We start from the raw sequence: 17,857 nt of genomic DNA on the forward strand, positions 1-17,857 counted from the left end.
TGCTGAAGAACGCACACCAAATCATTCTTAATACACAAATAATAAAGAACGGTCTACCCATGACGTTACTCTACTACAATGCACATCACTCTTAACAAAATACTACTGATAAAGAACGGTCTACTCATGACGTTACTCCACTACAATGCGCACCTAATCATTATAAATATACTACTAATAAAGAACGGTCTACCCATGACGTCACTCCACTACAATGTACACCTAATCACTTTTGATGCACTACAGGTAAAGAACAGTCTACCCATGACGTTACTCCACTACAATGCAATCTAATCATTCATATTACACTACATGTAAAGAACGGTCTAACCATGACGTTACTCTACTACAATGGACACCTAATCATTCTTAATACACTACTGGAGAAGAACGGTTTACCCATGACGTTACTCCACTACAATGCATATCTAATCATTCTTAACACACTACTGATAAAGAACGGTCTACCCAAAACGTTATTCCACTACAACGCACACCTAATCATTCTTAATACACTAGTAATAAAGAACGGTCTACCCATGACGTTACTCTACTACAATACACATCACTCTTAACAAAATATTACTAATAAAGAAAGGTCTACTCATGATGTTACTCCACTACAATGCACACCTAATCATTCTTGATACACTACTGGTAAATCACGGTCTACCCATGACGTTACTGCACTATAATCCATATCTAATTATTTTTAATACACTACTGGTAAAGAACGGTCTACCCATGACGTTACACCACTACAATACATACCTGATCATTCTAAACAAAATACTGCTGATAAAGAACTGTCTACCAATGTCGTTACTCCACTATAATGCACACCTAAATATTCTTAATACACTACTGATAAAGAACGGTCTACTCATGGTGTTACTCCACTACAATGCATATCTAATCAATCTTAATACACTACTGCTGAAGAACGCACACCAAATCATTCTTAATACACAAGTAATAAAGAACGGTCTACCCATGACGTTACTCTACTACAATGCACATCACTTTTAACAAAATACTACTGATAAAGAACGGTCTACTCATGACGTTACTCCACTACAATGCGCACCTAATCATTCTTAATACACTACTGGTAAAGAACGGTCTACCCATTGCGTTACTCCACTACAATCCATATCTAATAATTCTTAATACAGTACTGATAAGAAACGGTCTACCCATTGTGTTACTCCACTACAACTCACACCTAATCATTCTTAATACACCACTAATAAAGAACGGTCTACTCATGACGTTACTCCACTACAATGCGCACCTAATCATTCTTAAAACACTACTGGTAAAGAACGGTCTACCCATTGCGTTACTCCACTACAATCCATATCTAATAATTCTTAATACAGTACTGATAAGAAACGGTCTACCCATTGTGTTACTCCACTACAACTCACACCTAATCATTCTTAATACACCACTAATAAAGAACGTTCTACCCATGACGTTACTTTACTTTTATGCACACCTAATAATTTTTAATACAATACTGATAAAGAACGGTCTACCCATGACGTTACTCTACTACAATACACATCACACTTAACAAAATATTACTAATAAAGAACGGTCTACTCATGATGTTACTCCACTACAATGCGCACCTAATCATTCTTAATACACTACTGGTAAATCACGGTCTACCCATGACGTTACTCCACTATAATCCATATCTAATTATTTTTAATACACTACTGGTAAAGAACGGTCTACCCATGACGTTACTCCACTACAATACATACCTGATCATTCTTAACAAAATACTGCTGATAAAGAACTGTCTACCTATGTCGTTACTCCACTATAATGCACACCTAAGTATTCTTAATACACTACTGATAAAGAATGGTCTACTCATGGTGTTACTCCACTACAATGCATATCTAATCAATCTTAATACACTACTGCTGAAGAACGCACACCAAATGATTCTTAATACACAAGTAATAAAGAACGGTCTACCCATGACGTTACTCCACTACAATGCAAACCTAATCATTCTAAATATACTACTAATAAAGAACGGTCTACCCATGACGTCACTCCACTACAATGTTCACCTAATCATTCTTAATACATTACTGGTACGTAATGGTACGTAAGAACGGTCTACTTATAACATTAGTCCACTACAATGCACACCTAATCAATCTTAATACAATACTGATATACAACGGTCTACCCATGTCATTACTACACTACAATGCACACCTAATCATTCTTAAATCACTAATGATAAAGAACGGTCTACCCATGACGTTATTCCACTACAACGCATATCTAATCATTCTTAATACATTACTGGTAAAGAACGGTCGGCCCATGATGTTACTCCACTACAATGCACATCGAGTCATTCTTAATACACTACTGGTAAAGAACGGTCTAACCTTGACGTTACTCCACTAAAATGGACACCTAATCATTCTTAATACAGTACTGATAAAGAATAGTCTACGCATGACGTTACTTCACTACAATGCACATCTAATCATTCTTGATACACTACTGGTAAAGAACGGTCTACCCATGTCATTACTACACTACAATGCACACCTAATCATTCTTAACACACTAATGATAAAGAACGGCCTACCCGTGACGTTACTCCACTACAATTAATATCTAATAATCCTTAATACACGACAAAAAACAATGATCTACCTACGGTGTTACAACACTACAATGCATATCTAATCATTCTTAACACACTATTGGTAAAGAACGGTCTACCCATGACGTTACTCCACTATAATGCACACCTAATCATACTTAATACACCACTGGTAAAGAACGGTTTACCCATGGTGTCACTCCACTACAATGCATATCTAATCATTCTTAACACACTACTCGTAAAGAACGGCCTACCCATGACGTTACTCCTCTATAATCCATATCTAATAATTATTAATACACGACAATGTACAGCTAATCATTCTTAATACATTACTGGTACGTAATGGTACATAAGAACGGTCTACCCATGACGTTACTCCACTACAATGCAAACCAAATCATTCTAAATATACTACCAATAAACAATGGTCTAACCATGAAGTAACTCCACTACAATGTACACCTAATCATTCTTAATACACTACTGGTAAAGAACGGGTACTCCACTACAATGCACAGATAATCATTCGTAATACACTACTGATAAAGAACGGTCTACCCATGACGTTACTCCACTATAAGGCACACCTATTCATTTTTAATACACTACTGGTAAAGAACGGTCTATGCATGGCGTTACTCCACTACAATGTACACCTAATAATTCTAAATACACTGCTGATAAAGAACGGTCCACCCATGACGTTAATCCACTATAATACATACCTGATCATTCGTAATACACTACTGGTAATAAACGGTCTACCCATGACATTACTCCACTACAATGCCCACCTAATCGTTCTTAATACACTATTGATAAGAAACGGTCTACCCATTGTGTTACTCCACTACATCTCACACCTAATCATTTTAATACACTAATAATATAGAACGTTCTACCTATGACGTTACTTTACTTTTATGCACTCCTAATAATTTTTAATACAATACTGATAAAGAACGGTCTACCCATGACGTTATTCCTCTACAATGCATATCTAATCATTCTTTATACACAACTGATAACAACGGTCTACCCATGATGTTATTCCACAATAAGGCATATTTAACGGTCTACCCATGACGTTACTCCACTACAATGCACAACTAATCATTCTTAATACTTTACTGGTAAAGAACGGTCTATACATGACGTTACTCCACTACAATGCAAACCTAATCATTCTAAATATACTACTAATAAAGAACGGTCTACCCATGACGTCACTCCACTACAATGTTCACCTAATCATTCTTAATACATTACTGGTACGTAATGGTACGTAAGAACGGTCTACTTATAACATTAGTCCACTACAATGCACACCTAATCATTCTTAATACAATACTGATATACAACGGTCTACCCATGTCATTACTACACTACAATGCACACCTAATCATTCTTAACACACTAATGATAAAGAACGGTCTACCCATGACGTTATTCCACTACAACGCATATCTAATCATTATTAATACATTACTGGTAAAGAACGGTCGGCCCATGATGTTACTCCACCACAATGCACATCTAGTCATTCTTAATACACTACTGGTAAAGAACGGTCTAACCTTGACGTTACTCCACTAAAATGGACACCTAATCATTCTTAATACACTACTGATAAAGAATAGTCTACGCATGACGTTACTCCACTACAATGCACATCTAATCATTCTTGAAACACTACTGGTAAAGAACGGTCTACCCATGTCATTACTACACTACAATGCACACCTAATCATTCTTAACACACTAATGATAAAGAACGGCCTACTTGTGACGTTACTCCACTACAATTAATATCTAATAATCCTTAATACACGACAAAAAACAATGATCTACCTACGGTGTTACAACACTACAATGCATATCTAATCATTCTTAACACACTATTGGTAAAGAACGGTCTACCCATGACGTTACTCCACTATAATGCACACCTAATCATACATAATACACCACTGGTAAAGAACGGTTTACCAATGTTGTCACTCCACTACAATGCATATCTAATCATTCTTAACACACTACTCGTAAAGAACGGCCTACCCATGACGTTACTCCTCTATAATCCATATCTAATAATTATTAATACACGACACTGTACAGCTAATCATTCTTAATACATTACTGGTACGTAATGGTACATAAGAACGGTCTACCCATGACGTTACTCCACTACAATGCAAACCAAATCATTCGAAATATACTACCAATAAACAATGGTCTAACCATGAAGTAACTCCACTACAATCTACACCTAATCATTCTTAATACACTACTGGTAAAGAACGGGTACTCCACTACAATGCACAGATAATCATTCGTAATACACTACTGATAAAGAACGGTCTTCCCATGACGTTACTCCACTATAATGCACACCTATTCATTTTTAATACACTACTGGTAAAGAACGGTCTATGCATGGCGTTACTCCACTACAATGTACACCTAATCATTCTAAATACACTGCTGATAAAGAACGGTCTACCCATGACGTTAATCCACTATAATACATACCTGATCATTCGTAATACACTACTGGTAATAAACGGTCTACCCATGACATTACTCCACTACAATGGCCACCTAATCGTTCTTAATACACTATTGATAAGAAACGGTCTACCCATTGTGTTACTCCACTACATCTCACACCTAATCATTTTAATACACTAATAAATAGAACGTTCTACCTATGACGTTACTTTACTTTTATGCACTCCTAATAATTTTTAGTACAATACTGATGAAGAACGGTCTACCCATGACGTTATTCCTCTACAATGCATATCTAATCATTCTTTATACACAACTGATAACAACGGTCTACCCATGACGTTATTCCACAATAATGCATATTTAATTATTTTTAATACACTACTGGTGATGAACGGTCTACCCATGACGTTACTCCACTACAATGCACAACTAATCATTCTTAATACATTACTGGTAAAGAACGGTCTACCCATGACGTTACTCTACTACAATACATACCTGATCATTCGTAATACACGACTGATAAAGAACGGTCTACACATAACGTTACTCCACTACAATGCACACCTAATCATTTTTAATACACTACCGATAAACAACGGTCTACCCATGTTATTACTCCACTACAATGCACATAATTCTTAACAAAATACTGCTGATAAAGAACGGTCTACCCATGTCGTTACTTCACTATAATGCACACCTAAGTATTCTTAATATACTACTGATAAAGAACGGTCTACACATTACTCCACTACAATGCACACCTAATCATTCTTAATACACTACTGATAAACAACGGTCTACCCATGGCGTTACTCCACTACAATCCATATCTAATAATTCTTAACACAGTACTGATAAGAAACGGTCTACCCATTGTGTTACTCCACTACAATGCACACCTAATCATTCTTAACACACTACTCGTAAAGAACGGCCTACCCATGACGTTACTCCACTGCATCGCACACCTAATCATTCTTAACACAAAACTAATAAAAAACGGTCAACCAGTGACGTTAATCCACTACAATGCACATCCAATCATTGTTAATTCACAACTGGTAAAGAACGGTCTACCCATGACGTTACTCCACTACATTGCACACCTAATCATTCTAAATATACTACTAATAAAGAATGATCTACCCATGACGTCACTCCACTACAATGTACACCTAATCATTCTTAATACATTACTGGTACGTAATTGTACGGAATAACGGTCTACCTATGACATTAGTCCACTACAATGCACACCCAATCATTCTAAATATACTACTAATAAAGAATGATCTACCCATGACGTCACTCCACTACAATGTACACCTAATCATTCTTAATACATTATTGGTACGTAATTGTACGGAATAACGGTCTACCCATGTCATTACTCCACTACAATGCACACCTAATCATTCTTAATACACTACTGGTAAAGAACGGTTTACCCATGACGTAACTCCACTATAATCCATATCTAATAATTCTTAATACACGAATGAAAAAAATGATGTACCTATGGTGTTACTACACTACAATGCATATCTAATCATTCTTAACACACTACTCGTAAAGAACGGTATACCCATGACGTTACTCCACTGCAATGCACACCTAATCATTCTTAATACACTACTGGTAAAGAACGGTCTACCCATGACGTTACTCTACTATAATGCATATTTAGTTATTTTTAATACACTACTGGTGAAGAACGGTCTACCCATGACGTTACTCTACTACAATACATACCTGATCATTCGTAATACACGACTGATAAAGAACGGTCTATCCATGACGTTACTCCACTATAATGCACACCTAATCATTCTTAATACGCTACTGATAAACAACGGTCTACCCATGGAGTTACTCCACTACAATCCAAATCTAATAATTCTTAATACAGTACTGATAAGGAACGGTCTACCCATGACGTTACTCCACTGCAATGCACACCTAATCATTCTTAATACACTACAGGTAAAGAACGGTCTACTCATGGTGTCTCTCCATTCTTAATACACCATTAATAAAGAACGATCTACCCATGACGTTACTTTACTTTTATGCACACCTAATCATTTTTAATACACTACTGGTAAAGAACGGTCTACCCATGACGTTACTCCACTATAATGCATATTTAATTATTTTTAATACACTACTGGTGAAGAACGGTCTACCCATGACGTTACTCTACTACAATACATACCTGATCATTCGTAATACACGACTGATAAAGAACGGTCTACCAATGTCGTTACTCCACTATAATGCACACCTAAGTATTCCTAATACACTCCTGGTAAAACACAGTCTATCCATGACGTTACTCCACTATAATGCACATCTAATCATTTTTAATACACTACTGATAAAGAATGGTCTACCCATGATGTAACTCCACTACAATGTACACCTAATCATTCTTAATACACTACTGGTAAAGAACGGTTACTCCACTACAATGCACAACTAATCATTCTTAATACACTACTTGTAAAGAATGGTCTACCCGTGATGTTACTCCACTACAATGCAAACCTAATCATTCTAAATATACTACTAATAAAGAATGATCTACCCATGACGTTACTCCACTACAATGCAAACCTAATCATTCTAAATATACGACTAATAAAGAATGGTCTACCCATGATGTAACTCCACTACAATGTACACCTAATCATTCTTAATACACTACTGGTAAAGAACGGTTACTCCACTACAATGAACAACTAATCATTCTTAATACATTACTTGTAAACAATGGTCTACCCGTGATGTTACTACACTACAATGCAAACCTAATCATTCTAAATATACTACTAATAAAGAATGATCTACCCATGACGTCACTCCAGTACAATGCAAACCTAATCATTCTAAATATACTACTAATAAAGAATGATCTACCCATGACGTCACTCCACTAAAATGTACACCTAATCATTCTTAATACATTACTGTTACGTAATGGAACGGAAGAACGGTCAACCTATGACATTAGTCCACTACAATGCACACATAATCATTCTAAATATACTACTAATAAAGAATGGTCTACCCATGATGTAACTCCACTACAATGTACACCTAATCATTCTTAATACACAACTGGTAAAGAACGGTTACTCCACTACAATGCACAACTAATCATTCTTAATACACTACTTGTAAAGAATGGTCTACCCGTGATGTTACTCCACTACAATGCAAACCCAATCATTCTAAATATACTACTAATAAAGAATGATCTACCCATGACGTCACTCCAGTACAATGCAAACCTAATCATTCTAAATATACTACTAATAAAGAATGATCTACCCATGACGTCACTCCACTACAATGTACACCTAATCATTCTTAATACATTACTGGTACGTAATGGAACGGAAGAACGGTTTACCTATGACATTAGTCCACTACAATGCACATCTAATCATTCTTAATACACTACTTGTAAAGAATGGTCTACCCGTGATGTTACTCCACTACAATGCAAACCTAATCATTCTAAATATACTACTAATATAGAATGATCTACCCATGACGTCACTCCAGTACAATGAACACCTAATCATTCTTAATACACTACTGATAAACAACGGTCTACCCATGGAGTTACTCCACTACAATCCAAATCTAATAATCCTTACTACAGTACTGATAAGGAACGGTCTACCCATGACGTTACTCCACTGCAATGCACACCTAATCATTCTTAATACACTACAGGTAAAGAACGGTCTACTCATGGTGTCTCTCCATTCTTAATACACCATTAATAAATTACGATCTACCCATGACGTTACTTTACTTTTATGCACACCTAATCATTTTTAATACACTACTGGTAAAGAACGGTCTACCCATGACGTTACTCTACTATAATGCATATTTAATTATTTTTAATAAACTACTGGTAAAAAACGGTCTACGCATGACGTTACTCTACTACAATACATACCTGATCATTCGTAATACACGACTGATAAAGAACGGTCTACCCATGTCGTTACTCCACTATAATGCACACCTAAGTATTCCTAATACACTCCTGGTAAAACACAGTCTATCTATGACGTTACTCCACTATAATGCACATCTAATCATTTTTAATACACTACTGATAAAGAACGGTCTTCCCATGACGTTACTCCACTACAATGCACACCTAATCATTTTTAATAAACTACTGGTAAAAAACGGTCTACGCATGACGTTACTTCACTAGAATGCACACCTAATCATTCTTAATACACTACTGATAAACAACGGTCTACCCATGGCGTTACTCCACTACAATCCAAATCTATTAATCCTTAATACAGTACTGATAAGGAACGGTCTACCCATGACGTTACTCCACTACAATGCAAACCTAATAATTCTAAATATACTACTAATAAAGAATGGTCTACCCATGATGTAACTCCACTACAATGTACACCTAATCATTCTTAATACACTACTGGTGAAGAACGGTTACTCCACTACAATGCACAACTAATCATTCTTAATACACTACTTGTAAAGAATGGTCTACCCGTGATGTTACTCCACTACAATGCAAACCTAATCATTCTAAATATACTACTAATAAAGAATGATCTACCCATGACGTTACTCCACTACAATGCAAACCTAATCATTCTAAATATACTACTAATAAAGAATGGTCTACCCATGATGTAACTCCACTACAATGTACACCTAATCATTCTTAATACACTACTGGTAAAGAACGGTTACTCCACTACAATGCACAACTAATCATTCTTAATACACTACTTGTAAAGAATGGTCTACCCGTGATGTTACTCCACTACAATACAAACCTAATCATTCTAAATATACTACTAATAAAGAATGATCTACCCATGACGTCACTCCAGTACAATGCAAACCTAATCATTCTAAATATACTACTAATAAAGAATGCTCTACCCATGACGTCACTCCACTACAATGTACACCTAATCATTCTTAATACATTACTGGTACGTAATAGAAAGGAAGAACGGTCTACCTATGACATTAGTCCACTACAATGCACACATAATCATTCTAAATATACTACTAATAAAGAATGGTCTACCCATGAAGTAACTCCACTACAATGTACACCTAATGATTCTTAATACACAACTGGTAAAGAACGGTTACTCCACTACAATGCACAACTAATCATTCTTAATACACTACTTGTAAAGAATGGTCTACCCGTGATGTTACTCCACTACAATGCAAAACTAATCATTCTAAATATACTACTAATAAAGAATGATCTACCCATGACGTCACTCCAGTACAATGCAAACCTAATCATTCTAAATATACCACTAATAAAGAATGATCTACCCATGACGTCACTCCACTACAATGTACACCTAATCATTCTTAATACATTACTGGTACGTAATGGAACGGAAGAACGGTCTACCTATGACATTAGTCTACTACAATGCACACATAATCATTTTAAATATACTACTAATAAAGAATGGTCTACCCATGATGTAACTCCACTACAATGTACACCTAATCATTCTTAATACACTACTGGTAAAGAACGGTTACTCCACTACAATGCACAACTAATCATTCTTAATACACTACTTGTAAAGAATGGTCTACCCGTGATGTTACTCCACTACAATGCAAACCTAATCATTCTAAATATACTACTAATAAAGAATGATCTACCCATGACGTCACTCCAGTGCAATGCAAACCTAATCATTCTAAATATACTACTAATAAAGAATGGTCTACCCATGATGTAACTCCACTACAATGTACACCTAATCATTCTTAATACACTACTGGTAAAGAACGGTTACTCCACTACAATGCACAACTAATCATTCTTAATACACTACTTGTAAACAATGGTCTACCCGTGATGTTACTACACTACAATGCAAACCTAATCATTCTAAATATACTACTAATAAAGAATGATCTACCCATGACGTCAACCAGTACAATGCAAACCTAATCATTCTAAATATACTACTAATAAAGAAAGATCTACCCGTGACGTCACTCCACTACAATGTACACCTAATCATTCTTAATACATTACTGGTACGTAATGGAACGGAAGAACGGTCTACCTATGACATTAGTCCACTACAATGCACACATAATCATTCTAAATATACTACTAATAAAGAATGGTCTACCCATGATGTAACTCCACTACAATGTACACCTAATCATTCTTAATACACTACTGGTAAAGAACGGTTACTCCACTACAATGCATAACTAATCATTCTTAATACACTACTTGTAAAGAATGGTCTACCCGTGATGTTACTCCACTACAATGCAAACCTAATCATTCTAAATATACTACTAATAAAGAATGATCTACCCATGACATTAGTCCCCTACAATGCACACATAATCATTCTAAATATACTACTAATAAAGAATGGTCTACCCATGATGTAACTCCACTACAATGTACACCTAATCATTCTTAATACACTACTGGTAAAGAACGGTTACTCCACTACAATGCACAACTAATCATTCTTAATACACTACTTGTAAAGAATGGTCTACCCGTGATGTTACTCCACTACAATGCAAACCTAATCATTCTAAATATACTACTAATAAAGAATGATCTACCCATGACGTCACTCCAGTACAATGCAAACCTAATCATTCTAAATATACTACTAATAAAGAATGATCTACCCATGACGTCACTCCACTACAATGTACACCTAATCATTCTTAATACATTACTGGTACGTAATGGAACGGAAGAACGGTCTATCTATGACGTTACTCCACTATAATGCACATCTAATCATTTTTAATACACTACTGATAAAGAACGGTCTTCCCATGACGTTACTCCACTACAATGCACACCTAATCATTTTTAATAAACTACTGGTAAAAAACGGTCTACGCATGACGTTACTTCACTACAATGCACACCTAATCATTCTTAATACACTACTGATAAACAACGGTCTACCCATGGCGTTACTCCACTACAATCCAAATCTATTAATCCTTAATACAGTACTGATAAGGAACGGTCTACCCATGACGTTACTCCACTACAATGCAAACCTAATCATTCTAAATATACTACTAATAAAGAATGGTCTACCCATGATGTAACTCCACTACAATGTACACCTAATCATTCTTAATACACTACTGGTAAAAAACGGTTACTCCACTACAATGCACAACTAATCATTCTTAATACACTACTTGTAAAGAATGGTCTACCCGTGATGTTACTCCACTACAATGCAAACCTAATCATTCTAAATATACTACTAATATAGAATGATCTACCCATGACGTCACTCCAGTACAATGCAAACCTAATCATTCTAAATATACTACTAATAAAGAATGATCTACCCATGACGTCACTCTACTACAATGGACACCTAATCATTCTTGATACACTATTGGTAAAGAACGGTCTGCTAATGGTGTCTCTCCATTACAATCCCTATCTAATCATTATTAATACTCTCCTGGAGAAGTAAACAGTTAGTGCAAATTAATAACAACTACGACTTATCCACACGTTTACTTCAAGTACCACATCTCTACTGAGATACGACGTCTACCTGTTACCTCTTACGATACGACGTCTACCTTCTAGAAAATAAATATTTTTGTTCCGCTTTAGTTCTAAACTGTGTTTTGATATACTGATGAAATGTTCAAAATGTTCGGTAATAGCTTTAGAGTAGCTTTTATTATTTATGAGCATCATAACATTTTTTTTTCTAGATGAGTATACAATACCCATGATGTCACAAGTTAGATATCCGCAAATATACAAATAAAAAGCAAATGGACTGGTTTCTACAGGTGAATTTTATCGGCTCTCAGAAATTCCGTAAACCATCAGTTACCTTGTAATTTAGCTTTCTAAAAGAGCCGAAAACGTATTTACTTCAACAACTGGAAAACACAAACAAAACTTGGAGTCGTAATAGCGTTAATCTGAGGACGAATTTGAACCTCAGTTTTCTATATTGAAGTTACAAATACCTCAGAAATGTTTAGTGACTTTTGGTTCAGGTTTCTCGTGTTTTACGGTTGGGGTAGTTTAACGTTTTTATGTTTTTGTTTTCTTCTGAAATATGTAAGCTGAGTTACTACAGTACCAGACGATATTCAAATATAAAGTTTATCATTTGTATGTTCTCAGATATTAATTCAAAAACAATTTTAAAACGTATTTTTGTTTTTCATCACACAGATAAACAATGGACCATTTGTTATCTGCCATTGCGTGTATTAAAACTCGATTTTTAGTGTTATAAACCTCAAGACATATCGCTGAGCTTCTGATGGGGGGAGGCTTTAACAAATTAAAACAATTAAAGTGATACAATAGTTCGTTAATAATATTTTATTAATTTAATATACGATATTTTGTTTGTTTAGAATTAAGCACAAAGTTACACAATGGGCTATCGAAACCCCGTTTATAGCGGGGTGGGTTCGCTGTGCCACTGGTGGGGTCTTACTACATGATATTTAAACAATAACTTTTTATCTTGTATTCAGTTATAATTATAACTTTATTTTTTATCAACGAGATTACATATATATAACAGCCATCGAACAAAGTAAAATAAAATCAATCCATTTATGGCCAAATCAGACATTAGCTCGAATTTGTAAATCTTCAGCTAAATTGGATTTGGAAAGTGACAACATAAAGGTTTTCTGTGATCGTAATCCTAAGCCTTTTATAAAAACTTCAGTGTATTCGTTCATATTCAAATAATTAACTTGATTACAAAATTTTCTTATACGTCCAAAGTGTTCGTTAAGCAGAGTAGTACAAAAACCCTTTAAAATATCTCTTGTAAAATGAAACAGTGTAATTAGGAAACAAAATCTGTCTAGGTAAAGTTTGGTTAAGAAGAACAGTTTAATGACAAGCTATCAAATACAATGTTATGAATGGCATTAAAGGAACATTTTTTAGATTGTTTTGTAGATGGACAAAAGTGAGTGAATGAAAATCTTTTAGGCAATAAGGATTTAATTATTCAAAGTTTTAACTATAAATAATTAAATTAATTGTTTTTGAAAGTAATGAAAATTGATTTAATATAATATATTTAGTATCACTTAACTAGTTGGTCATTAAATATTTATATACTGAGTTCGCGGTTGAGAAAACTCAATTTAATAATGACTTACGAACACACAAAACCCCGAAAGTTTGTTAATATTATTGAACAGAGAAAAATATACTGTTTAGAAACCATATATACATACATTTATTTAGTAAGTAACTGTCAATAAAAACAAGGTCTTCCAAGACTACTTCGCATCTATAAAGAAACGACACCTTCTTTAGACATCAGCCAGTTAAAGATAAGATTTATTTTAAAAGTAAACGATTGGTACGACGTTCGAGATCATATACAGGAAACGTGCTACATAATTTCAGAAATGTTACCCACGTTTGTTTATAATTAAACCACTATTCATAAAAAAAACATCGATATGACTCTTTCCAAGAAGTATCCATAACTATCATCTGAGTTTTAATTTTTTTTTCAAGAAACGTCTATGATTATTATAATTATTATCTTAGATTGCATTTAATAAGGTAGGTAATTTTCAAAGTTGTTAGTTTCAAATTCAACTTTTTGTGAAATATTTATGAAACAGCCTTTCATATTGTTCGTGTCGTAATTTACTATTTTAATTATAAGTATACAACAGTGACCAACTGGTCAGTTAGCGCAATATTATTGTGCCTGCTGGACTGATAATAATTATTAGATAAGACAAAAAAGTGATTTTTATTAAGAATTAATATTTAGGTATATATCCAAATTTCCAGTGGAATACTTGTTAAGTTTTTTTTGTTTTTTTTTGTCTTTAACCATGCCCATCATGGTTAGCAACATTCGATATTGAGATTCTCTGATTTACGGGCCCGGCATGGCCAAGTGTGTTAAGGCGTTCGACTCGTAATCCGAGGGTCGCGGGTTCGAATCTCCGTCACACCAAACATGCTCGCCATTTCAGCCGTGGGGGCGTTATAATGTGACGGTCAATCCCACTATTCGTTGGTAAAAGAGTAGCCCAAGAATTGGCGGTGGGTGGTGATGTCTAGCTGCCTTCCCTCTAGTCTTACACTGCTAAATTAGGGACGGCTAGCGCAGATAGCCCTCGAGTAGCTTTGCGCAAAATTAAAAAAAAAACAACAACAACCAAAAACAAACTCTGATTTACTGTTTTTTGGCAGCATTATACTGTACAGCACAAAAACAGTTTTACAGGGGCAAACTCGGTACTATGAATAAAGAATACAATAACAATAAACGGAATTAATTAAAAGCAAGTAAAATATAAATACGACGTTTTCACAGTCACAGAATTACTAGCATGTAAAAAAATGTCGTACGTAGTTGGAAAGAAAGTTTTTTCTCTGTATTTTCTAGTCTGTCCCGTCGTTTTATATCACTATAAAAGACAACTTGCAAAACTAAAATAGTGAACAACATCCATGGCTAACAAAGTATTATAATATTTAGAACGAAATTCAGTTACATCAGTTATGCCAAAGACCATTAAAATAATTACGGGATATTTTCAAATGTTCACTAGTGTTCAAGTAATGAGTGATTAGAACGTTATTTGATTTGCATGTGAGTTAACACCAAAGTGAGTTTTAAATAAATAATATTATTAATGTAAGATTAGGTCACGAGTCAGGATCAACTGATATTAAAAGTGGACGGTATGTGTGCGTAAATACAGAACGCTCTACGGTATGAACACTGTAGAAAAAATCATTGAAAACCGTCACATCGCTAAGCCTTTTTCTCCTATGAAACGGTGTTTATTGTTAATATTTTAAGCGCCACCAGTTTCCAATATATTCCAAATATAGTTTTAACATTTTTCTCTATAAATTGTTCAGCATTACCGCGATCCAGGTAGAGAAGACAAAAACCTATGCATGCAACTTACGGCTGTGACGTCAGGAGCAGGGGGCGGAGTCGTACTTCCTTCCCGCTGTGTGGACATAACTAATATTGGATGTTGAACGTAAAAGTCGACTTCAGCTTTGTCGCTTCTTAATGAATGAGGGCAATGTCCGTCGAAACAAGGGCAAAACAAGAAGAGATTGTCTTTCAATAATTAAGTAAGATAAATATTTAAAGTTTTGGCTCAAATAGTTTTTAATTTTTACTTGAAGTTTAGAAAATTAAGAGATTTCCGGGGCGAGTAAATGTAACGGTAACATTACAGGTCTAGTACTAGATTTCTGCTTAGCTGTCCCGCTGCTTGTCCCTATCAGGAGGCTGGTCAGAGTGAAGCGATGTTTCAATACGACTGCTCATTTCATGTAAGTACCAAGGCTCGTCGCCACTCGACAGAATATTTAATTTAAAGCAGCAAGACACCGATTAATGATGGTAAGAGTCGATATGGGGCTGGAACGGAGTGCCACCGCTCCGGTTTCATTTCTGATTGGCTGAAAACTTTTCTTTAGTATGCTAGATTCAAGCACCAGAGGAGTGACGTATTTGGAAGGTACGCGATTGGCTCAGTGGACAAGCGATTACTGAGTGCACGCGGCGGGAGATCGAACTGCTCCCTATTACGCGAAAAGCGAGCCTAGTTAAATAATGTTACCACGTGCCTCGCGTTTAATATGCAAATAAGCGTGCACTCGCAGATCTAGAGGCTAGTTTGAAGCTCTTCATGTAATCGACTACAAAGTACCTTCTCAGACGTTGGTTGCAGGAAAACTGTTATAAAGAGAAAGCGTCGAACGTTGAAAGAACTTTCGGAAGGTTTGCGTGAGAGTTGTCCATCTTCTCTTACCGTGCTTGTAATAATAATAACCATGTCTTTCTATTTACTCTTTCAAGGGGGCGTGAGATACTGCTTTCTGACAAAAAGAAAATTAACAGAACTGCGGTTTGTTTGTAAATGAATTAAACAGACTTAATAGGGGGAGCAGATTACATTTGTATGGTCTCATAAAGAAAAGACCGGATTTGTGTCATTATATAGTAGAAAAATAACCTTCTTTTTATTCAACTTTATTAAACCAATAGACACATTACTTGCTTTTCCTGCTTGTTCCGTAAGTCAAAATTATCATATGTGAAAACAACAACATTTGGCTAAACATTATACACTGTAGGTAATACGGCATATAATAGTAATATGGTATATAAGGTTATTAACAATAGAAGTAACGCTAAATTTGTTGTCTGAAAAATATATTACGAACTCCAAACTTATAGAGGGAACACTTATTAGCAAGATTATTTAGACTGTTTATATAATTATTGTTTTAAAACATGTTAACTGTTATATCGAACAGAATACAGTGAGATTTGTGCGGAGTGTATCCTGGATGGTTTGGGCCGAATATTTAACAGTAACACTAAATGTTTCATGGACTGACTTTGTTTGATGAACGATATTTTGAGTCTATACGCTAATACCTTCATCGGTTTACTGTAATCCATGTTCATCTTTCTGGTAGTATGAAGACTTACAGATCTAAACGTTGAAATTAAATATGTGTACTGTTTCTCCAATCACTGGACGTATGAAATTAAACAGGGTTACTTGAGAGGCAAAAGTGTCGTAAATTAAAAAGGACTTGTGCATTTCTTTGTA

General features: G+C 35.1%; 1 protein-coding gene across 2 annotated transcripts in view; it reads right to left on the reverse strand.

Annotated features, from left to right (window-relative positions):
- LOC143231778 (SKI family transcriptional corepressor 1 homolog-B-like) overlaps positions 1 to 16,838 on the reverse strand; it is a 71,146-nt gene extending 54,308 nt beyond the window's left edge. The window contains exon 1 of one of the 2 annotated variants that reach the window (XM_076466424.1): positions 16,187 to 16,838. In XM_076466424.1, coding sequence (XP_076322539.1) covers positions 16,187 to 16,243 — 57 coding nt within the window. In that variant the 5' untranslated portion in view covers positions 16,244 to 16,838. The remainder of the gene's footprint in view (positions 1 to 16,186) is intronic. The other variant, XM_076466423.1, reaches the window with a different exon arrangement.
- Positions 16,839 to 17,857: the final 1,019 nt, after the last annotated feature.

The sequence above is a fragment of the Tachypleus tridentatus genome, chromosome 11 (genome assembly GCF_004210375.1).
Source record: "Tachypleus tridentatus isolate NWPU-2018 chromosome 11, ASM421037v1, whole genome shotgun sequence".
Taxonomy (NCBI): domain Eukaryota; kingdom Metazoa; phylum Arthropoda; class Merostomata; order Xiphosura; family Limulidae; genus Tachypleus; species Tachypleus tridentatus.